The sequence below is a fragment of the Chiloscyllium punctatum genome, chromosome 26, assembly GCF_047496795.1.
Source record: "Chiloscyllium punctatum isolate Juve2018m chromosome 26, sChiPun1.3, whole genome shotgun sequence".
NCBI lineage: Eukaryota > Metazoa > Chordata > Chondrichthyes > Orectolobiformes > Hemiscylliidae > Chiloscyllium > Chiloscyllium punctatum.
The window spans coordinates 2,085,658-2,111,175 of NC_092764.1; the positions used below are offsets into that span (position 1 = coordinate 2,085,658).

General features: G+C 43.4%; 1 protein-coding gene across 1 annotated transcript in view; it reads right to left on the bottom strand.

Annotated features, from left to right (window-relative positions):
• The window catches only part of utp4 (UTP4 small subunit processome component), a 67,677-nt gene that overhangs the window by 20,791 nt on the left and 21,368 nt on the right, over window positions 1-25,518 (bottom strand). Inside the window, exons 4-7 of the mRNA XM_072595743.1 lie at window positions 19,958-20,047; window positions 9,578-9,789; window positions 8,108-8,279; window positions 7,932-8,023 (exon numbers count right to left, since the gene is read on the bottom strand). Of these exons, the coding sequence (XP_072451844.1) occupies window positions 7,932-8,023; window positions 8,108-8,279; window positions 9,578-9,789; window positions 19,958-20,047 (566 nt within the window). The remainder of the gene's footprint in view (window positions 1-7,931; window positions 8,024-8,107; window positions 8,280-9,577; window positions 9,790-19,957; window positions 20,048-25,518) is intronic.

A 25,518-nucleotide genomic window follows, 5' to 3' on the forward strand; every position in this document is an offset into this window, starting at 1 on the left:
TAGGTGTGATGGTACACAGAACACTGAACGGAGAATTCAGCACAAAAGGTATACAGGAAAGCCACACACACACACACAGCATGTCCTGAACTACGAAAGCAACCACCCCAACACACACAAACGAAGTTGCATCAAGACACTATTCAAAAGGGCCACAACACACTGCAGTACACCAGAACTGCAAAAAGAGGAAGAACACCTATACAATGTATTCGCCAAAAACGGATACCCTCGCAATTTCATCAACAGATGCCTAAGGGAAAGACAACGGAATGAGGACATGCCACAACCCAAAGGACTAGCCACACGACCATACATCAGGAGCATTTCCGAACTGACAGCCAGACTACTGCGACCACTAGTGTCCTAACAGCACACAAACCAACAGCCACTCTCAGACAACAACTCACCAGAACAAAGGACTCGATACCCAGCATGAGCAAAACCAATGTAGTGTACAAAATCCCATGCAAGGACTGCACAAAACACTACATCGGACAAACAGGAAGACAGCTAACGATCCGCATCCATGAACACCAACTAGCGACGAAACGACACGACCAGCTATCCTTAGTAACCACACACGCAGATGACAAGCAACATGAAGTTGACTGGGACAACACTACTATTATAGGGCAAGCCAAACAGAGAACAGCCAGGGAATTCCTAAAGGCATGGCACTCATCCACAGATTCTATCAACAAACACATCGACCTGGACCCAATATACCGGCCACTACAGCGGACAGCTGGAAGTGACAACCGGAAGCGGCAAGACAAACCACTATAAATGCCAGAGGAAACAGCACAGAAGCGCTTCACAGGAGGCTCCCAAGCACTGAGGATGTCACCTAGACAGGGGACGAAACATTTGCAACACAAATTCCCAGCTCGGCGAACAGAACCACAACAGAGAGAGAGTTTGCCCCATTTCTCACTGATTTTCATTTTGCTAGGGTACTTTGATGCCACACTTAGTCAAATGCAGCCTTGACGTTGAAGGCCATTACTCCCACCTTACCTCTAGAATTCAATTCTTCTGTCCATGTTTGAACTAAGGCTGGAATGAGTTTGGGAGCTGAATGGCCCTGACAGAACCCAAACTGGGTGTCAGTGAGCAGTTTATTGCTCAGCAGGTGCTGCTTCGTAGCACTATTGATGACATCTTCCATCACTTTACTGGTGATTGAAAGCAGAGTGATGGGGCAGTAATCAACTGCATTGAATTTGTCCTGCTTTTGTGTACAGGACATATCCTGACAATTTTCCATATTATTGAGGAGATGCCAGCGTTGCAACAGTACTGAGAGAGCTTGGCTAAGGGAGTGGCAAGTTTTGGAGCAGAAGTCTTCAGTACTATTGCCAGAACTTTGTTAGGACAGATAGCCTTTGCACTGTCCATTTCCTCCAACCACTTCTTGACACCCATGGAGCGGATGAATTGAATTGGCTGAAGACTGGTATTAGTATTGCTGGGAACTACTGGAGGAATTTGAAATGAATCATCACTTGGCATTTCTGGATGATGATTGCTGCAAATGTTTCAGCCTTTTGCACTGATGTGTAAGGTTCTTCCATCATTGAGGTGAGGGATATTGTGGAATCTTCTCCAATAGTGAGTTGCTTAATTGTCCACCACTGTTCACACCTGGATGTGGCAGAACTGCAGAGTTTAGATATGACCCAATGGTTGAAGGATCATAACACAGAAGCATAGAAAACCTACTCTGCACCCTCTCTAAGATGCTCACATCCTGCCTAAAGTGTGGTGATCAGAAATTGTTGTAATATTCATTTATGTTCTAACCAATTCTTTGTAAAGATTCAACATAACATCTCCATACGATTCATTCCTCTTTTTATGATGTCCAATATCCCATTGGTCTGGGTAACCAAACTCTCAATATTTCTTTCAACAATCTCTGTTCCTTTGCAGCTGCAGTCTTCAGAATTATGCCATTCATTTCATCGACAATAGATGCAGGAGTAGGCCATTCTGCCCTTCGAGTCTGTACCACCATTCATTATGATCATGGCTGATCATCCTCAATCAGTATCCTCTCCTGCCTTATCCCCATAACCCTTGATTCCATTATCCTTAAGAGCTCTATCCAACTCTTTCTTGAAAGTATCCAGAGACTGGGCCACCACAGCCTTCTGGGGCAGAGCATTCCATACACCCACCACTCTCTGGGTGAAGGTGTTTCTCCTCATCTCTGTCCTAAATGGCCTACCCCTTATTTTTAAGCTGTGTCCTCTGGTTCGGGACTCACCCATCAGCAGAAACATGCTTCCTGTCTCCAGAGTGTCAAATCCTTTAATAATCTTATATGTCTCAATCAGATCCCCTCTCAGTCTTCTAAACTCAAGCGTATACAAGCCCAGTCGCTCCAATCTTTCAGCGTAAGATAGTCCTGCCATTCTGGGAATTGACCTCGTGAAGCTATGCTGCACTGCCTCAATAGCCAGAATGTCTTTCCTCAAATTTGGAAACCAAAACTGCACACAATATTCCAGGTGCGGTCTCACCAGGGCCCTGTACAGCTGCAGAAGGACCTCTTTGCTTCTATACTCAATCCCTCTTGTTATGAAGTCCAGCATGCCATTAGCTTTCTTCACTGCCTGCTGTACCTGCATGCTTGCTTTCATTGGCTGATGTACAAGAACACCTAGATCTCGTTGTACTGCCCCTTTACCTAACTTGATTCCATTTAGGTAGTAGTCTGCCTTCCTGTTCTTGCCACCAAAGTGGATAACCATACATTTATCCACATTAAACTGCATCTGCCATGCATCCGTCCACTCACCTAGCCTGTCCAGGTGACCCTGCATTCTCCTAACATCATCCTCACATTTCACCCTGCCACCCAGCTTTGTGTCATCAGCAAATTTGCTAATATTACTTTTAATACCTTCATCTATATCATTAATGTACATTGTAAAAAGTTGCAGTACCAGCACTGATCCCTGCGATACCCCACTGGTCACCGCCTGCCATTCTGAAAGGGAGCCGTTTATCACTACTCTTTGTTTCCTGTCAGCCAACCAATTTTCAATCCATGTCAGTACTTTGCCCCCAATATCATGCGCCCTAATTTTGCTCACTAACCTCCTATGTGGGACTTTATCAAAGGTTTTCTGAAAGTCCAGATATACCACATCTGCTGGATCTCTCTTGTCCATCTTCCAAGTTACATCCTCAAAAACTTCCAGAAGATTAGTCAGGCATGATTTCCCCATCATAAATCCATGCTGAGTCTGACCTTTCCTGTTACTGCTATCCAGATGTGTCGTAATTGCATCCTTTATAATTGACTCCAGCATTTTTCCCACCGAGTTCAGACTAACTGGCCTATAATTCTCTGTTTTCTCTCTCCCTCCTTTCTTAAAAAGTGGGACAACATTAGCCACCCTCCAATCCACAGGAACTGATCCTGAATCTATAGAACATTGGAAAATGATCTCTAATCCACGATTTCTAGAGCCACCTCCTTTAGTACCCTGGAACGCAGACCATCAAGTCCGGGAACTTATCAGCCTTCAGACCTAATAGTCTCTCCAACACCATTTCCTGCCTATTATAAATTCCCTTCAGTTCAGGTCCTTCAGCCACTATTACCTCTGGGAGATTAGATCTGTCTTCACTGGGGAAGACACGAGCAAAGTACCAATTCAACTCTTCTGCCATTTCTTTGTTCCCCGTAATAAATTCACCCGTTTCTGTCTCCAAGGGCCCAATTTTAGTCTTAACCATTTTTTTTCTTTTCACATACCTAAAAAAAGCCTTTACTATCCTCCTTTATATTTTTGGCCAGTTTACCTTCGTACCTCATTTTTTCTTTGCATATTTCCTTTTTAGTTATCCTCTGTTGTTCTTAAAAGCTTCCCAGTCCTCCGATTTCCCACTCATCTTTGCTATGTTATACTTTTTCTCTTTTGTCTTTATATGGTCCTTAACTTCCCTCGTCAGCCACAGCCACCCCTGCCTCCCCTTAGGATCTTTCTTCCTTTTTGGAATGAACTGATCCTGCATCTTCTACATTATACCCAGAAATACCTGCCATTGTTGCTCCACTGCCATCCCTGCTAGGGTATTGCACCACTGAACTTTGGCCAGCTCCTCCCTCATAGCTCCATAGTTCCCCTTATTCAACTGAAATATTGTCACTTCTGATTCTACCCTCTCCCTTTCAAACTGCAGATTAAGGCTTATTGTATTATGGTCACTTCCTCCTAATGGCTCCTTCACTTTGAGGTCCCTGATCAAATCTGGTTCATTGCATAATACCACATCCAGAATTGCTTTCTCCCTGGTAGGCTCCAGTACAAGCTGTTCTAAGAATCTATCTCAGAGGTACTCCACGAAGTCTCTTTCTTGGGGTCCAGTACCATCCTGATTCTCCCAGTCTACCTGCATGTTGAAATCCCCCATAACAACTGTAGTAATATCTTTGTGACAGGCCAATTTCAGCTCCTTATTCAACTTACACACTACATCCAGGCTACTGTTTGGGGGCCTGTGGATAACTCCCATTAGGGTCTCTCTACCCTTAGAATTTCTCAACTCTATCCAAACTGACTCTACATCCCCCGATTCTAGGTCCTCCCGTGTAAGGGACTGAATTTCATTCCTTACCAACAGGGCCACCCCACCCTCTCTGCCCGTCAGTCTGTCCTTACGATAGCACGTATAGCCTTGAATATTCATTTCCTAGGCCCTTTCCACCTGAAGCCACCTCAGTTATCCCCACAACATTGTAACTACCAATTTCTAAATGAGCCTCAAGCTCATCCACCTTATTTCTAATGCTTCGTGCATTCATATATAATATTTTTAATTTGTTACTCCCCTCACCCTTCCTATCAATCCCTATTTCACCTCACCTTACGACATGATCCTTTTTTGAGTTTTCTGTTCCATTGATACCGTTGTCTTTCTTGACTTCTCTTGTTCTAACTTTCCCTTTAACTTCCTTCTTAAACTTCCAGTTTGTCCCCTCCCCCCCCACTATTTAATTTAAATGCACCGGTGTTGCAGTGGCAAACCTACCTGCCAGAATGCTGGTGCCCCATCTATTAAGGTGCAACCCATCCCTCTTGTATAATTTATCCTTACCACAAAACATACCCCAGTGATCCAAGAATTTAAATCCTTGCTTCCTGCACCAGTTCCCCAGCCATACATTAAAGTCCATTATCTCCCTGTTCCTGTCCTCTCCAGCCCAAGGAACAGGAAGCAAACCGGAGATAACCACCTTGAATGTTCTGCTTTTCAGCCTTCTTCAGAGTTCTCTGAAATCCCGCTGTAGAATATCCCTCCTCTTCTTCCTGACAGCATTTGTGCCGACATGCACCACCACGTCTGGCTCTTCACCTTCGCCCTTGAGGATTTCTTGCACTCTGTCTGCGATGTCCTTAATCCTGGCACCAGGAAGGCAACACACCATCGTCAAATCCCGCCTGTTGCCACAGAAACCCCTTTCAGTCCCTCCCACTATGGAGTCCCCTATTACCACGGCTCTATGTGATGTCGGACTCCTCGGTTCTGCCTCCACACAAACTTTTGATTGGCAGACCTGACCACCTCTCAGACTGGCAGTGTCATCTGTCTCTACGGTTTCCAAGAGATTCAATCTGTTCCTGACAGGTACTTCTCTCGGGGTCTCTTGCACTTGTCTCATCTCTGCCTTTCTCATCGTCTTCTCCCTTCTACTCTCTTCTGGTATGCTCGGTGTAATAACCTCGCTGAAGGTCCTGTCCAGAAAGATCACGTTCTCTCGGATGAGCCTGAGGTCATCTAGTTCTTTCTTCAGTGCTGTATTATGCTCTGTCAGAAGCTGAACACTTTCCGCAGTTATACAAGCCAGCTACACCAGAGTCCCTAACCTCTCACATCATGCACACAGTATACTGAATCAGCTTGGCAGTCATGTCTTCACCCTCTTCAACTGTGGCGTAATCACTTCTCTCAACTTCTTCCTATCACTTTATCAAAATACATCACTTTACACTTAAGAGTCATAGAGATGTACAGCATGGAAAAAGACCCATCTGTCCAACCCGTCCATGCTGACCAGATATCCCAAACCAATCTAGTCCCACCTGCCAGCACCAGGCCCATATCCCTCCAAACCCTTCCTATTCATATACCCATCCAGATGCCTCTTAAATGATGCAATTGTACTAGGCTCCACCACTTCCTCTAGCAGCTCATTCCATACAAGTATCACCCTTTGTGTGAAAACGTTGCCCCTTATGCCTCTTTTATATCTTTCCCCTCTCATCCTAAACCTATGCCCTCTAGTTCTGGACTCCCTGAACCCAGGGAAAAGACTTTGTCTACTTACCCTAAATTCCAAATGATACTTGTCTGTCTATTCTAAGGCTAAGTCCAATTGCAATCAATTGCTATTATCCTCACTGTCAGACATATCTCCAAGTTTATCATCAAATTTTGAAATTTTACCCTGTTTTAAAAAAACTGTTGGAAAAGCTCCACAGGTCAAGGAAGGTTAGTCAAGCATCTGTGGAGAGAAATCAGAGTTAACATTTCAGGTTGAGTGTCCCTTCCTCAGAACCTCACTTGACCTGCTGAGCATTTCCAACAATTTCTATTTTTATCTCTGATTTACAGTATCCACAGTTTTCTTGGTTTTTAGTTTGGATTGTCATTGGACACACAGAATGACTCATTCGTGCACACTGGAAGCTACACATGTTCACACATTCTTTGTGGGAGACAAGAATTTATTCATATCTTGCTGCTTTTTGCCCTTACTGCAATGGTTACAGTGATGTCAATCCCTGTTGCATTTTGCATACCAATACTCTAATCAGAGGATACCTACCTGTTTAAGTTTAATCACTGTGGGGTGGCACAGTGGCATCGTGGTTAGCACTGCTGCCTCACAGCACCCAGGTTCGATTCCAGCTTCAGGCAGCTGTCTGTGTGGAGTTTGCACATTTTCCCCGTGTCTGTGTGGGTTTCCTCTGGGTGCTCCAGTTTCCTCCCACAATCCAAAGATGTGCAGGTTAGGTGAAATGGCCATGCTAAATTGCCCATAGTGTTCAGGGATGTGTCGGTTAGGTGCATGAGTCAGGGGTAAATGTAGGAGAATGGGTCTGGGTGGGATACTCATCGGAGGGCCGGCGTGGACTTGTCCGGCCAAAGAGCCTGTTTACACACAGTAGGGATTCTAATCAATCAGCGAACCAAGATTGACAGTTAACAGTTCCCACTAATTTGCCATGATAATCAACAGTCTTCTTGTGCTATATAAATTGCTTTCCTTTTCTAAATCTGGTTTTCGTATATCAGTCCTGATTAGTGCAAGATGAAAACATACACATCAAAAAGCAGTGATTCCAGCAGTGCTCCTTGAGAACATACTGTTTCCCATCCTCCAGTCTGATAAACAATCCTTTACCACAGTTTACTGTTCAGTTTGAAGCCAATTTAGTATCTAAGCGGACATTGACTCTCCTCAATTTTGTTAAATGTTACTTTTACAAAGACTTTCTAAAAATTAATTTAGACAACATTCACTGCACTACCTTCATCAACCTGTTACTTCAAGAAAAATAAATTAAGGTTTGTCAAGCATAGTCCAGCTTTTACAAATCTATATTGCTTAAAGTAACTGAAACTACTCCAAGCACCTGTTCGTCTACCCTCTGAATGTTTATAAAATCTTATGCACCATTTATCCACTGCTAATTATAAACTGACCCCAGCCTGTATCTGTTAACAATAATAGAGGCTCATTACTACAGTTTCCCAATCCCCTCCTGCAAACATTTGCAGACTATGACTGCCTTTATTCAGGAGCTCCACAGTCCAGAGTACAAATCGGTATTCCATTTCTTGATCAATGTGGTGGAGTAATTGGGTGCGGATAGAAACAGCCCACAGCACCTGCAGTAAACACTTACGTGTGGGAAGAGGATTTTGCGGAGAGCAGCTTCGTATGACTTGGTTTCCACACGGTCCATCAGGGGACGAATGACAAGCTGGGCATCCAAACCTTACCCAGAAGAAAGGAGGAAAGGAGTTGAGGTAAAAATTCCACTGCGTAGCTCATCTAACAGAAAAGATTTTATCCACTCACCACCCGAGATAAGCGCAGACTTGGTATGAATGACAGCCCTCACATCATGGGAATGATGTTTAAAAGTCTTCGTACGAACCCATTGAGTATCAACAGCTCCTGACTTTACTGCAATCAGCTGAAATTGGACAACAGTTCCCTCAGAGGTTCCAGCAACAATGCTGTCTTCAGTCTGCAGAAAGCAAAATCCCCATCAGCAGAGTGTAGAACACAGCTTGCCTTTGATAAAGTCCCACATAGGAGGTTAGTGAGCAAAATTAGGGCGCATGGTATTGGGGGCAAAGTACTGACTTGGATTGAAAATTGGTTGGCTGACAGGAAACAAAGAGTAATGATAAATAGCTCCCTTTCGGAATGGCAGGCGGTGACCAGTAGGGTACTGCAGGGATCAGTGCTGGGACCGCAGCATTTTACAATATATGTTAATGATATAGAAGATGGTATTAATAGTAACATTAGCAAATTTGCTGATGATACTAAGCTGGGTGGCAGGGTGAAATGTGAGGAGGATGTTAGGAGATTACAGGGTGACCTGGACAGGTTAGGTGAGTGGACAGATGCATGGCAGATGCAGTTTACTGTGGATAAATGTATGGTTATCCACTTTGGTGGCAAGAACAGGAAGGCAGATTACTACCTAAGTGGAGTCAAGTTAGGTAAAGGGGCAGTACAAAGAGATCTGGGTGTTCTTGTACACCAGTCAATGAAGGTAAGCATGCAGGTACAGCAGGTAGTGAAGAAGGCTAATAGCATGCTGGCCTTCATAACAAGAGGGATTGAGTATAGAAGCAAAGAGGTCCTTCTGCAGCTGTACAGGGCCCTGGTGAGACCACACCTGGAGCACTGTGTGCAGTTCTGGTCTCCAAATTTGAGGAAAGACATTCTGGCTATTGAGGGAGTGCAGCATAGCTTCACGAGGTCAATTCCTGGAATGGCAGGACTATCTTATGTTGAAAGATTGGAGCAAACGGGCTTGTATACCCTTGAGTTTCGAAGACTGAGAGGGGATCTGATTGAGACGTATAAGATTATTAAAGGATTGGACACTCTGGAGGCAGGAAACATGTTTCTGCTGATGGGTGAGTCCCGAACCGGAGGACACAGCTTAAAAATAAGGGGTAGGCCATTTAGGACAGAGATGAGGAGAAACTTCTTCACCCAGAGAGTGGTGGGTGTGTAGAATGCTCTGCCCCAGAAGGCAGAGGAGGCCCAGTCTCTGGATTCATTTAAGAAAGAGTTGGATAGAGCTCTCAAGGATAGTGAATCAAGGGTTATGAAAATAAGGCAGGAACAGGACACTGACTGAGGATGATCAGCCATGATCATAATGAATGGTGGTGCAGGCCCGAAGGGCAGAATGGCCTACTCCTGCACCTATTGTCTATAACGTGATGGTGAACAGATGTTAAAGGTGAGTCAGCTGCCACTTGAACAGCAACAGAGACTGACAATACAAAGATCTACTCTCACCTGGTTCACTGAAAGTGTCAGCACGTCACATTTAGTGACCGGATGTGTTTTCAGCAGAGTTTCTGTCTGCCAGTCCCAGAACTGTATTTTCCCTGCTGAATCTGCACTCACGATGGAGTAATTGCTGAGAAAACAGAGACTCCATACCACACATTCTCGCCTGTGCGAAACTGCTTCACCACGATCAACAAAAATACGACGTGTGCAATGACCTGGAGAGATAAGGAATAATTAACTGGCATGAGTAGAGAAATCTGGAGGAAGCAAGATTCATGTAAATGTCATAATCTGAAGCACACGCCCGGGGCAGAAAAAGTACCGCAGAAACACTGGGCAAACACAAAAACAGAGCGATCTAACACTTTTTTAAAAAAAACTATTTAGCTTGGCTCTCAGTGAAGCTGAGTTGGTTTGAGTGTACCTCAACTTTGAGTTTCAACAGGAGACAGGAGCCGCCAAAAAGAAGAAACAAAAAGAGGAGGAGGGAAGGAGGTAGCAATGTGAGTCAGAGCCCTATCAATAAGACGCACTGCAGTAACTCACCCAGCATTTCTTAAACCTATGACCATTACAGCTGAGAAGGAGATGTACAGCAGCATAGAGTCAGAGACGTACAGCACGGAAACAGACCTTTCGGCTCAACCCGTCCATGCTGACGAGATATCCCAACCTAATCTGGTCCTATTTACCAGCACTTGGCCCATAGCCCTCCAAACCCTTCCTATTCTTATACCCATCCAGATGCCTTCTAAATGTTGCAATTATACCAGCCTCCACACTTCCTCTGGCAGCTCATTCCATACACGCATCACCCTCTGCATGAAAAAGCTGGCCTAGGTTCTCTTTTATATCTTTCCCCTCTCACCCCAAACCTATTACCTCTAGTTGTGGACCCCCTCACCCGAGGGAAAAAGACTTCCTCTATTTATCCTATCCATGCTCCTCATGATTTTATAAACCTCTAGAAGGTCACCCCTCAGCCTTTGACGCTACAGGCAAAACAGCCCCAGCCTATTCAGCCTCTCCCTATAGCTCAAATCCTCCAACCCTGACAACATCCTTGTAAATCTTTTCTGAGCCCTTTCAAGTTTCACAACATCTTTCTGATAGGAGACCAAAATTGCACACAATATTCCAAAAGTGTAGATTACAGTGGTGCTGGAAAAGCACAGTAGGTCTGGCAGCATCTGAGGAGCAGGAAAAATCGGCATTTCGGGCAAAAGCCCTTCCTCAGGAATTCCGGATGAAGGGCTTTTGCCTGAAGTGTCGAAGTTCCTGCTCCTCGGATGCTGCCTGATCTGCTGTGCTTTTCCAGCACCACTCTAATCTAGACTCTGGTTTCCAGCATCTGCAGTACTCACTTTTGCCTATATTCCAAAAGTGGCCTAACCTATGTCCTTTATAGCCGCAACGTGACCTCCCAACTCCTATACTCAATGCTCTGACCAATAAAGAAAAGCATATCAAACATCTTCGCTACTATCCTATCTACCTACGACTCCACTTTCAAGGAGCTTTGAACTTGCACTCCAAGGTCTCTTTGTTCAACAACACTCCTCACGACATTACCATTAAGTGTATAAGTCCTGCTCTGATTTGCTTTCCCAAAATGCAGCACCTCACATTTATCTAAATTAAACTCCACCTGCCACACCTCAGCCCATTTGATTAAGATCCCATTATGATGAGGTAACCTTCTTCGCTGTCCACGACACCTCCAATTTTGGTGTCATCTGCAAACTTACTAACTATATCTCCTATGTTCACATCCAAATCATTTATATAAATGACGAAAATAGAGGACCCAGCACCGATCCTTGTGGCACTCCACTGGTCACAGGCCTCCAGTCTGAAAAGCAACCCTCCACCACCACCCTCTGTCTTCTACCTCTGAGCCAGTTCTGTATCCAAATGGCTAGTTCTCCCTGTATTCCATGTGATCTAACCTTGCTAACCAGTCTCCCATGGAGAACGTTGTCGAACACCTTATTAAGTCCATATAGTTCACATCCACTGCTCTGCCCTCATCAATCCTCTGTTACTTTTTCAAAAAACTCAATCATGTTCGTGAGACATGATTTCCCACGTACAAAGCCATGTTGACTATCCCTGATCAGTCCTTGCCTTTCTAAATGCATATAGGTCTTGTCCTTCAGGATTCCCACCAACAACTTGCCCACCACCGATGTTAGGCTCACCGGTTGATAGTTGCCTGGCTTTTCCTTACAACCTTTCTTAAATAATGGTACCACGTTAGCCAAGCTCTAGTCTTCTGGCACCTCACCTGTGACTATTGAGGATACAAATATCTCAGCAAAAGGCTCAGCAATCACTTCCCTAGCTTCCCACAGAGGTCTAGGGTACACCTGATCAGGTCCTGGGAATTTATCCACCTTTATGCATTTCAAGACATCCAGCACTTCCTCCTCTGTAATGTGGACATTTTTCAAGATGTCACCATTTATTTCCCCACATTCTATATCTTCCATGTCCTTCTCCACAGTAAATACTGATGCAAAATACTCATTTAGTTTCTTCCCCCATCTCCTGCGTCTCCACACAAAAGCTACCTTGCCGATCTTTGAGGGTCCCTATTTGCTCCCTAGTTACCTTTTTGTCCTTAATGTATTTGTAAAAACCCTATTTGCCCTCCTGATTTCCCTCTTAAGTATACTCCTACAGCCTTTATACTCTAAGGATTCTCTTAATCTCTCTTGTATATACCTGACATACACTTCCTTCTTTTTCTTAATCAAACCTTCAATTTCTTTAGTCATCTAGCATTCCATATACCTACCAGTCTTTCCTTTCACCCTAACAGGAATATACTGTCTCTGCACTCTCATTATCTCATTTCTGAAGGCTTCCCATTTTCCAGCCATCTGCCCCCAATCAGCTTTTGAAAGTTTTTGCCTAATACCATCAAAATTAGCCATCCTCCGATTTAGAACTTCAACTGTTAGATCTGGTCCATCCGTTTCCATCACTATTTTAAAACTAATTAAATTATATTCACTGGCCCCAAGGTGCTCCATCACTGACACCCCAGTCACCTGCCCTGCCTTATTTCCCAAGAGTAGGTCAAATTTTGCACCTTCTCTAGTAGGTATGTGCACATACTGACTCAATGTTTTCTTTTTTATGCTTAACAAATTCCTCTCCATCTAAACCTTTAACACTTTGGCAGTCCCAGTCAACGTTTGGAAAGTTAAAATCTCCAACCATGACCACCCTATCCTTCTTACAGATAACAGAGATATGCTTACAAATTTGTTTCTCAATTTCCTGCTGACTATTAAAGCACCTATAATACAATTCCAATAAAGTGATCTTTCCTTTCTTATTTCTCAGTTCCACCCAAATAATGTACTTTCAGGAATATCCTCCCTGAGTACAGCTGTAATGCTATCCCTTATCAAAAACGCTACTCCCCCTCTTCTCTTGCCTCCCTTTCCATCCTTCCTATAACATTTATATCCCGGAACATTAAGCTGCCAGTCCTGTCCATCCCTGAGCCACATTTTTGTAATTGCTATGATATTCCAGTCCAACGTTCCTAACCTTGCCCTGCATTCATCTGCCTTCCCTGTTAAGCCTCTTGCATTGAAATAAATGCAGTTTAATTTATCAGTCTTATCTTGTTCTCTGCTTTGTCCCCGCCTACCCTGACTGTTTGGCTCACTTCTTTCCTCAACTGTACAGTCTCAGATTGATGTCTTTCCTCACTATCTCCCTGGGTCTCAGATCCCCCTCCCTCCACCTTACTATTTTAAGTCCTCCCGAGCAGCTTAGATTAGATTAGATTACTTACAGTGTGGAAACAGGCCCTTCGGCCCAACAAGTCCACACCGCCCCGCCGAAGCGCAACTCACCCATACCCCTACATCTACCCCTTACCTAACACTACAGGCAATTTAGCATGGCCAATTCACCTGACCTGCACATCTTTGGAGTGTGGGAGGAAACCGGAGCACCCGGAGGAAACCCACGCAGACACGGGGAGAACGTGCAAACTCCACACAGAGAGTCGCCTGAGGCGGGAATTGAACCCGGGTCTCTGGCGCTGTGAGGCAACAGTGCTAACCACTGTGGCACCGTGCTCTCGCAAATCTCCCTGCCAGTATATTAATCCCCTTCCAATTTAGGTGCAAACCAACCCTATTGTACATGTCACTTCTACCCTAGAAGAGATTCCAATGATCGAAAAATTTGAATCCTTCTCCAATACACCAGCTCCTCAGCCACACATTCATCTGCTCTATCTTTCCATTCCTACCCTCACTAGCTCGTAGACCTCCTTATTAAATTCCTGTCTGACATTCTATACTGTCCCTTCAGAATCTCATCGCTTTCCCTTCCTAGGTCATTGGTACCAATGTGGACAATGACCTCCTGCTGGTCCCGTTCCCTTTTGAGAACATTCTCACCCTCTGAAACATGCTGATCCTGGCACCAGGAAAGCAACACACCATTCTGATTTTTCACTGCTGGCCACAGAAACATCTGTCTGTGTCTCCAACTAGAGAGTCCCCTAACACAATCGATCGTTTGGAACCCGACGTACCCCTCATTACATTAGAGCCTGTCTTGATACCAGAAACTTGGCTGGTCGTGCTACATTTCCTTGAAAGTCCATCACCCGCTACATTTTCTAGAACAGCATACTTGTTTGAAATGGGGACAGCCACAGAAGACTCCTGTACTGCCTACCTCTCCTACTTTTCTTGGAATTAGCCCATCTACCTAACTGTATGTGCAGCTTTTCTCCCTTCTTATAATTGCCATCCATCACACCTCTGGCTCTTGTAAATTCCTCATTGCCTCTAACGGCCTTTACAACCAATCCATTTGATCTGACAGGATTCACAACTAATGACATTTATTGCAGATATAATCCTCAGTAACCCATAAACTCTCTCAAAACTCCCACATCCGACAACAGCATATCACTCTACTCAAGGCCATTTTGCTCCTTCCAATCTACAGACCCAGAAATGGGCGGCACGGTGGCACAGTGGTTAGCACTGCTGCCTCACAGCGCCAGAGACCCGGGTTCAATTCCCGCCTCAGGCGACTCTCTGTGTGGAGTTTGCACATTCTCCCAGTGTCTGCGTGGGTTTCCTCCGGGTGCTCCGGTTTCCTCCCACAGTCCAAAGATGTGCAGGTCAGGTGAATTGGCTATGCTAAATTGCCCGTAGTGTTAGGTAAGGGGTAGATCTAGATGTAGATGTAGGGGTATGGGTGGGTTGCGCCCATAGCACCGTCTTATTGTTCTACAATACACTGCTCCAAGCTAACTTAATACTTATGCCTTATATTTTTAAAATTTAATCAAGAGACAGATTTCAATAAAAACATAATCAAGAAAGAACCCATTCTACTCACTATTGTGGATTTACAGCAAGGTTATACTTAAGACTACTCACATTAAGACTATCAACAAACACATCGACCTGGACCCAATATACCGGCCACTACAGCGGACAGCTGGAACTGACAACCGGAAGCGGCAGAGACAGGCCACTATAAATGCCGGAGGAAACATCACAGAAGCGCTTCGCAGGAGGCTCCCAAGCACTGAGGATGTCACCTAGACAGGGGACGAAACGTTTGCAAGAAAGATTCCCAGCTCGGCGAACAGAACCACAACAACGAGCACCCGAGCTACAAATCTTCTGTTTCTGTGCTGTGCCCTCTCCCAACAGGTTCCTCCAAGATCAGTTCTAAATTTCTCTGTTTGTGAATTTTTCCAAGACACACTATGATGTCCAGTGATACATGAATTCAAACAGCAAATGCAGCAACTGTGCAGATTGACTGCTGTGTCAGTTAGCAGTGTAGGTTTCTTTCTCTCTCTCCCTTACAGACTATGTGCTCACTGCCCTTGTCTGTCTTTCTCCCTTTTAAAAGTTCCACTGTTTTGACTTTGGGAACACCACCACTGCCAAGTCACAGACAATCCCAATTTGGATATATGCATTATCTTTTCACTCGCCACTCATGGGGAAGCTCGAGTGGTATTTCTAGTGGAAACAACATTTGGATGTTCCTCTTAATCTGGCTCTTAAATCATGCAGTGAGGTAAAGGGAAAGGGTGATATTTCTGACTGAGCAGCCCACAAGTGTCTGAAACACAAGACTTTTCTAGCTTCTTCTACATAATAAGATATGCCACTGTCAACATTTTATACAAGTTTGAGCAGTCTCAAACCATTTTAGGATGCAGACAGCTACTTGCTTGGAACAAGGATCAGTTCCCCTGTGAGGATGTTGGATGTTGGAAGGATCATTGTGGCTTTGGAAAAGTTGTCCATTCAAGTGATTTTGGATAATTTTAGGACAGCATTATGAGACACATTTGTGCGCATTTTAAAAAGTGGGACAAAAAAAAACTGCAGATGCTGAAATCCAAAGTCCTTCTTCAGGACTGAAGGGTTACACCCAAAATGTCGACTTCCCCACCTCCTGATGCTGCCTGGCTTGCTGTATTCTTCCAGACTCCTGCCTATCTACTTTTAAAAAGTGAGGGCATTTGTGGTAACTTGCTGACATTGCCAAAATTGATCTTCAACAATACTTGTATGTGTAATGCCTTAACTAGGAACATGACACTGTTCCACACACATCACCATCTGTATAATTATGTAAAATCCTAATCAGACCACCAAAATAACGAATTTGCATGACTGACTGCTATTCAGGACTGAAACAATTCAAACCATAACCGTAAGTAATAGTGAGTGTCAAGTGTTATCTGCAAGAGATAACAACTTTCAGCTCTCGAACAAAACACCATCTAATTAATAAAGATGCTGCTGCAGGACTCTTAGCTAATATTCCAGACAGCAAAATTCACAGAGAGAACATTCCTACATGAGAATTCAACAGAGACAGGTGTTCCTGATGCATGAATTCAAATGAGGCGGCATTCCTTTAAGAAGAACAGTGGAGAGGGCATGGAGCATTACTGAAGACATATCCTAGTTGCAATTTTAAGAGACTAAATTCCACTTTTTTGTTATATAAGGAGGACTTTATTTTATTTGAACAGCATACAATTAGGATTTTGTACAATTAGTGGGCGGCACAGTGGTTAGCACTGCTGCCTCACAGTGCCCGAGACCCGGGTTCATTTCCCGCCTCAGGTGACTGACTGTGTGGAGTTTGCACGTTCTCCCAGTGTCTGCGTGGGTTTCCTCCGGGTGCTCCAGTTTCCTCCCAGTCCAAAGATGTGCAGGTCAGGTGAATTGGCCATGCTAAATTGCCTGTAGTGTTAGGTAGGGGGTAAAAATGTAGGGGCATGGGTGGGCTGTGCTTCGGCGGGTCGGTGTGGACTTGTTGGGCCGAAGGGCCTGTTTCCACGCTGTAATGTAATCTAATTTTCTTTTATTGGGGACTAGTTAGGGAATTGTTCGGTTTGTTCGTGATTCTGTTAATTTGTTCACTGTTGGAGTTTAGGTGTGCTTTAGATCTCTAAAAATTACCATCCAGGTTGATAGGGTTGTTAAGAAGACACACCATGCTAGCTTTTATTGGTAGAGGGACTGAGTTTCAGAGCCATGAGGTCATATTGCAGCTGTACAAAACTCTGGTGCAACCACACTTGGAGTATTGTGTACAGTTCTGGTCACCGCTTTATAGGAAGGATGTGGAAGTTTTGGAAAGGGTTCAGAGGATTTACTAGAATGTTGCCTGGTATTTGGGGGGGGGGGGGGGGGGTCTTATGAGGAAAGGAAAGGCTGAGGCACTTGAGGCTGTTTTCATTCAAGAGAAGGAGGTTGAGAGATGACTTAATTGAGACATATAAGATAATCAGAGGGTTAGATAGGGTGGACAGTGAGAGCCTTTTTCCTCAGATGGTGATGGCTAGCACGAGCGGACATAGCTTTAAATTGAGGGGTGACAGATATAGGAGAGATGTTAGAGGTCGTTTCATTACTCAGTGTAGAAGGTATGTGGAACACCCTGCCTGCAACAATAGTAGACTTGCCAACTTTAAGGGCATTTAAATTGTCATTGGATAACATATGGACAAACATGGAATAGTGCAGGGTAGATGAGCTACAAAGGTCCTGTACTGTGCTGTAATGTTCAATGTTTTGGTTCATTAATATGCAAATCCCAGAACTTCTTTTAAGTTACATTCGAGATAATTTAAGGTTTTATATTTTTTTAAAAAGTGACATCTTTGCTCAGATAATGCATTAAAGGTGTGAGGTTAGAGTCTGTCTGTATCCCATGAGGACAGCCTAAACCGGGAACTTGGGTTCGTGTCGCATGACAGGTGACCTTACTACACACTCTCATAGACCCTCTCTCATACACACACTCTCTCTGATGCGCACGCACATGCACACACCCCTACACACTCACACACCCTATACTCCATCACACAAACTCTCATGCACACACGAACTGAAATTGTATGTTAATCTTAAGGAAGTCCTGAACTTGGCCTCCCAAGTCTCTTTGTGCTTCAGATTTCTGAAGGTTTTCTCTATTTAGAAAATAGTCTACTCCTGTATTCTTCCTACCAAAACATGTAACTTTATACTTGCCAAACTGTATTCTATCTGCCACTACTTTGCCCACTCACCTAGCATGTCCAAGGCCTTCTGCAGTCTTCCCACTTCCTCAACAATACCTGCCCCTCCACCTTTAGGTAATCTGCGAACGTGGCAACAATGCCAAGTTCCTTCGTCCAGACCATGAATATAGAACGTGAATAGGTGTGGTATATTGTCAAGGGGCCAGATTTTTCTGAATTTAGATTTGACGAATGCCTATATGCAACTTGAATTAGCAGATAGGTCAACATCTTTTTGACTATTAATATCTACATGGATCTTCAATTTCATAAGGTGGCTTCTAGTCCTTCTCCAACTCTTGGAATATTCCAATGGGTGATGAACTGAAAGTTTGAAGGCAAGGAGTAGTGTATTATCTGGATTTCTTTTATTCTTACACAGGATGTAGTGTCCCTGGCAAGGCTGGTTTGTTGTCCATCCCCAGTTGCCCTTGAACTGAGTGAGTCTCTAGACCATTAGAGGGCAGTTATAAGTCCACCAATTGCTATGGGTCTGGAGTCACATTTAGGTAGACCAGATAAGACTGGTAGATTTCTTTCTGTAAAAGAACATTTATGAACCAGACAAATTTCATGACAATCACTAGTAGACTAGCTTTCATAGAACCTCTACAGTGTGGAAATGAGCCCTTCAGCTCAACAGGTCCACACCGACCCTCCGAAGACCCATTCCCCATTACTCTACATTTATCCCTGACTAACATACTTAACCTACACATCCCTAAGCACTGTGGTCAATTTCCCATGGCTAATTCACCTAACATGCACACCTTTGGACTGTGGGAGGAACCAGAGCACCCGGAGGAAATCCATGCAGACTTGGGGAGAATGTGCAAACTCCACAGTCATCCGAGGCTGGAATCAAACACGGCGCTGTGAGGCAGTAGTGCTAACCACTGAGCCACCCAAATGCCGCTTTATTCATTCAGATTTTATTGAATTTGAATTTCACAATCTGCCAGAATGAGATTCAGACCTATGTTCCCCAGAGCATTAGCCTCAGCCTCAGCCTCTAAATAATTATTTCAGCTCCAAATAGAGACACACATACTGATTAATTGAAGAAGGTACTCCAGCATTTCGAAAAGTTTAGTTTGTGTGAAACAATTTAAATCTGCTGCCATATCTGAATTTTGCCAGTTATTTTGGTTTTTTAAACACCTCTTTTGTTCTAGACAGTAGTAATTAAAAAGAAAAAAGAAGAAAAATAAAGTAACCATTTTTGTGATTACATAAACATTTGCATTTCTGGTATAGTTTGTGCAGAAGTCGAGCTTGATTTTCTGGCCATCCTCACATCAGGGTGGTAACAGTTTAGATTAGACTCCCTACAGTGTGGAAACAGGCCCTGGGTCCAACAAGTCCACACCGACCCTCCGAAGAGTAACCCACCCAGAGTCATTTCCCTCTGACTAATGCACCTAACACGATGGGCAATTTAGCATGGCCAATTTATCTGACCTGCAGGTTTTTGGACTGTAGGAGGAAACCGGAGCACCTGGAGGAAACCCACGCATATATGGGGAGAATGTGCAAACTCCACACAGACAGTCACCCGAGGCTGGAATCAAACTTGTACATCGTGCCACCTACTTAGTCAATTAGTTAATTAATTTCATAAATAAATGAAAAACAAGAAATGTATACTAGTTGCACAAATTTTGAACATTTGCGTAACATATTAGTTAAGAAGAAAGCAATAGCACCCTCTTGTTATTATTTGTATATATTGTGTAAGCTAGTTTCTTCTGTATGACTTGCCATGTACTGCATTTCCATATCTCACAACTTACCAGACTTCACATCTAGAACTTGGATAACATCCAGTGACCCTGTTGCAATCATTGTACCTGACTTGTGCCAAGCCAAAGAAAGTACACGACCTGCCAGACAAAGAAGGAAAGAGAAGTCCATTAAACTTTATTACTGCTAACTCATCAAATCTTATGCTACATAGACAAACTGTTACACTCTGTGAAAAATGCCAGCTCTTTCAATGAATTACTTCCCTGTGCTGTCCCATAGCCCTGCAATTCTTAAGTAATAGAGGTCAAAAGTACTGATCAGCTCATCCAACTAGCGCACCTATATCCTACTCACCACTTACCAACCCACCAACTTTTGCATTCAGCTCAAACTTACTGATCAATACTCCTACATTCAAGTCTAAATCATTTACATAAACCATAAACAAGGGCCTCACTGATTTCTGCAGAATCCCTCTGGGCACAGGCCAGTCACAAACACACCCCTCAATCATCACCCTGTGCTTCCTTCCATTCAGTCAATTCTGGGTTCAAATTTGCCAAAATTCCTTGGATCCCATGGGCTCTTAACTTTGTTATTAGTCTCACAGTCAAGATCTTATTGAAAGCCTTGCCGAAACCTAAGTAGACTACATCAAAAGCATTGCCTGCATCTACACACCTCATTACCTCCTCAAAAAATTCAATCATTGATCAAACATGACCTCCACATTACAAATCCTTGCTGATTGTTCTTAATTCATCCCTGCCTCTCAAAGAGCTGAATAATGCTGTCCCTCACAATTACTTCCAATCGTTGACTCACCAATGAGTTTAGACTGATGGCCTCTAGTTTATCCCTTGCTCACTTCTTGAACAATAGTATCACATTGGCTTTCCTCCAATCACCTGGTACCTCTCCTGTGGCCAGAGGGGGATTGAAAATTATTGCCAGTACGCTCTTTGTTTCATTCATAAATCTGAGATACGCTTTCTCTAGCTCTGAAGATTGATCCACATTTAAGCCTGTCAGACTATCTTCTCTGGGAGAAAGTGAGGACTGAAGATGCTTGGGATCAGAGTTGAGAAGCTTGGTGCTGGAAAAGCACAGCCAGTCAGGCAGCATCCAAGGGGCAGGAGAGTCAATGTTTCAAACATAAGGTCTTCATCAGGAAATATGAAGAGGTTATGTTCAAAGCGTTGAATCTCCTGCCACTCGGATGCTGCCTGACCGGCTGTGCTTTTCGAGCATCACACTCTTTGAGACTATCTTCCCTGTTGATGCTAATTTCTTTAAGTAGGAGAATGAGGTTAAGAAAGATATCAGGCATGATCGAATGGTGGAGCAGGCATGCTGGGCCAAATGGTCTAATTATATTCCTATAATCTTATGGTCTTACTCTTTCTACCTGATTTCTATATGTGTATTGTCCCTCTAATGAGTGAATACTGACACAAAGTAGTCATTTGGAACCCCATCTGTGTCCTCTGGTTCCATGAGCAAATTACCACTGTGATCTTTAATAAGCCCTACTCTCTCCCTTATTATCCTTTTACTCAATGTTTTTGCTTCTTTATCCATAGTACCTTACTTTCTCAGAAACCAATTAGTTGTCTAATTACAGTTTCCCTTTCACAAAACCATGTTGATCCTGTGTGGTTATCTTGAAATTTTTTGAAATACTTGCTATGTGATTCTTACTAATAATTTTTAACATTTTCATTGTGTTAAGCTAACTCCCCTCTAGTTTCCTGCAATAGGGTTACTGTTTTCCCCATTCTCCTGCTTTCTCTCCTTAACCTTTGATCCCGTTAGTAATCAAGAACCCAATTATGTCTGTCTTAAATACAGTGAATAAATTGGCCCCCACTGCCTTCGGCAGTCACGAGCTCCACAGATTCACCTGAAGAAATTCCTCCTTATTGTTTTTGAAAGGTTGAGTTACATTGGCATTTTTCAGTCTAAAAGAACTATCCCCATATCTAGGGATTTTTGGAAAGTTGAAAACAAAAGCATCAAATATCTCACTAGTAACTTTTTTTAAGAACCTAGGATGAAGTCCGTTAAAACACAGGAACTAGTTGGAGTTATGGGCTGACAATCTGTTGATTGTAATTTTATTCAGGTCCCCTCCCTCCTTCCATTTTCCAACCTTCTGCTAATTGTGGGATGCTACTTGTATCCTCTATATTGAAAAAATTCTGATTTATTCATACAGAGGTTCTCTACTTCTGTAAGTACTATAAACTTTCATTATACAGGTGTCAGATCTCACAGTGGGAGAGCACTTTGATGAAAGTGATCACAACTGCCTCACATTTAGCCTAGCCTTGGAGAGTGAAAGGAGCAGTTACCGAGGGAAGATATTTAATTGGGGAAAAGGAAATTATTACGCTATCAGACAGGAGTTGGGAAGTACAGACTGGGAGCAATTGTTCTACAGAAAGGGCACAGCAGACACGTGGAGACTATTTAAGGAATAGTTGTTGCAAGTGATGCACAAATTTGTTCCTCTGAGACAGGTAAGAAGGGGTAAGATTAAGGAACCTTGCATGACAAGAACAGAGGAGCTTCTCATCAAAAGGAAGAAGGCAGCAAGAATCTAGCACAGCTTTAGAGGATTACAGGCTTATTAGAAAGGAGCTCAGAAATGGAATGAGGAGAGCCAGGAGGGGGCACAAAAAAAAAGGCTTGGCAAAAAGGATTAGGGACAGCCCAAAGGCATTTTACTCATACGTGAGGAATAAGAAAATGATCAGAGAGAAAGTAGGGCCGATCAGGAATAGCGGAGGGAACTTGTGTGTGGAGAATGAGCAGATAGGGGAAGCCCTAAATGAGTTTTTTGCTTTGGTTTTCCCCAAGGAAAGGGAACTTGTTGTAAATAAAAACTTAGAGGAGTTGGGATACAGTCTTGACCAGATCAAGATTGATTACGTTGATGTGCTAGAAAATTTGGAAAACATGAAGATTGATAAGTCCCCAGGGCCAGACCAGATTTATTCTAGGCTGCTCCGGGAAGCGAGAAAGGGGGTTTCTAAGCCACTCTCTCTCCACAGGAGTTGTACCGGAGGATTGGAAGGAGGCGAATGTTGTTCCTCTTTTCAAGAAGGGGAATAGGGAAATCCCTGGCAATTACAGACCAGTCAGTCTTACATCTGTGGTCAGCAAAGTTTTGGAAAGAATTCTGAGGGATAGGATTTATGATTATTTGGAAAAGCATAGCATGATTAAAGGCAGTCAGTATGGCTTAGTGAGGGGAAGGTCATGCCTCACAAATCTTATTGAGTTCTTTGAGGAGGTGACAAGACAGGTCGACGAAGGTCAAGCAGTGGATGTGGTGTATATAGACTCCAGCAAGGCATTTGATAGGTCTCCCCATGGTAGGCTCATTCATAAAGTCAGGATGTATGGGATACAGGGAGATTTGACTGTCTGGATTCAGAATTGGCTGGCTGACAGAAGGCAGAGAGTGGTTGTAGATGGAAAGTATTCTGCCTGGAGGTCAGTGTTGAGTGGGGTCTTGCAGGGCTCTGTTCTTGGGCCTCTGCTCTTTGTAGTTTTTATAAATGACCTGGATGAGGAGGTTGAGGGGTGGGTTAGTAAATTTGCAGATGACACAAAGGTTGGAGGTGTCGTCGATAGTATAGCAGGCTGCAGCACGACATAGACAGGATGCAGAGCTGGGCTGAGAAATGGCAGATGGAATTCAACCTGGATAAATGTGAAGTGATGCATTTTGGAAGGTCTAACTCGAATGCTGAATATAGGATTAAAGACAGGATTCTTGGCGGTGTGCAGGAACAGAGGGATCTTGGTGTTCAAGTACATAGATCCCTCAAAGTTGCCACTCCAGTGGATAGGGTTGTTAAGAAAGCATATGGTGTTTTGGCTTTCATTAACAGGGGAATCGAGTTTAAGAGCCACGAGTTTTGCTACAGCTCTCCAAGTCCCTGGTGAGACCACACTTGGAATATTGTGTCCAGTTCTGGTCACCCTACTATAGGAAAGATATAAAGGCTTTGGAGACGGTGCAATGGTTTACCAGGATGCTGCCTGGACTGGAGGGCTTGCCTTATGAAGAAAGGTTGAATAAGCTTGGACTTTTCTCTCTGGAGAGAAGGAGGAAGAGAGGTGACCTGATTGAGGTATCCAAGGTAATGAGAGGAATAGATAGAGTCAATAGCCAGAGGCTTTTCCCCGGGGCATGATTGACTGGTACGAGAAGTCATAGTTTGAAGATATTAGGAGGAAGGTATAAAGGAGACCTCAGAGGTAGGTTCTTTAAGCAGAGAGTTGTAAATGCATGGAATGCGTTGCCAGCTGTGGTGGTGGAAGCGAAGTCACTGGGAACACTTAAGCGACTGCTGGACATGCACATGGATAGCAGTGAGTTGAGGGATGCGTAGGTTAAGTTACTATATTTTACATTAGGATTAAATCTCGGCACAATATCGTGGGCCAAAGGACCTGCTCTGTGCTGTACTTTTCTATGTTCTATATGATCTTGCATCAAAAATGCATTAATTGGCCCCTCCCTACATTAAAATTAATTTGCAATGTGACTACTCATTTCATTAGTCTGTTCATGGTTATTCTTTTGATTCATACACAGCATGGAACTTAGTGAACTTGATGTGTTGTTATAATAATCTAGTTGTTTCACCATTGTTATTATTGATAGAAGCTTTCTATTCCAGATTCCTGACTTTAAATTTCACAGCTGCCCTAGTGGGTTTCAAACTTCTGTCTCCAGGTGATGAGATCAGGACTCTGGATTAATAACATAACTGCAAGATATTGTTGGAAGAGAGACATGCTGATGAAGCTTTTTGTCTTGCATTTAATCAGGACGGTATCACAAGCACCAAATCTCAAATGTACTAAAACACCTATTGATCATTCAGAGTTGACTTGCTTATTTGTAACTTAACCAAAAGGTTTGGCTAACTGTTTCCTGGTGCATTCTCCATAGCAACAACTTGACCAGAGTCCACTTACCAATCAATTAGCACCTACATTTCTCATGCAGTTTAATTTGTTATTCTCCTTGAGATTTGGTATTTTTGTCATTCTGTCCTGTTGAATGCCAGACAAAAGCCTTTGACAGTATGTCTTTTTTTCAACCATACACAACTTTTGTACTACTAAATACGTACACTCCAAAATTCATGTACATTTCTCAGGCACGTGCCAAGTTGCAGTCTCTATTCGTAACTTACTGCTATTGACTATTGTTGCAAAGTTGGGTAGAGTAACTGTAGCTTGGAAGACAGCAAGTTCAAATTTGGTTTTTGTAAAATTGTGAAGTTGTGAAAATATTGTGTGGTTCCTTTAAAAGCTGGTGTTTTACCAGTGTTTAAAATGGATGTCTGTGTGCAGCACCTCAAGTTTGCAGGTGCACAGAGAGCCTGAAATGAAACCTTTATATCGCAAGGCCGTACAGTTAGCAGGCCAAGCAGTGTTTAGTCAAGACAACAAGTTTTAGGTTTAGCCAATCAATTTGAATCAGGCCCTTAGATACCAAAAACCTACCAACTTTAAATCTGATGATTTTGGCAACCTAGGACCAATCCGATTGTAAAAATACAAATGGGTCATCAAGGGTACA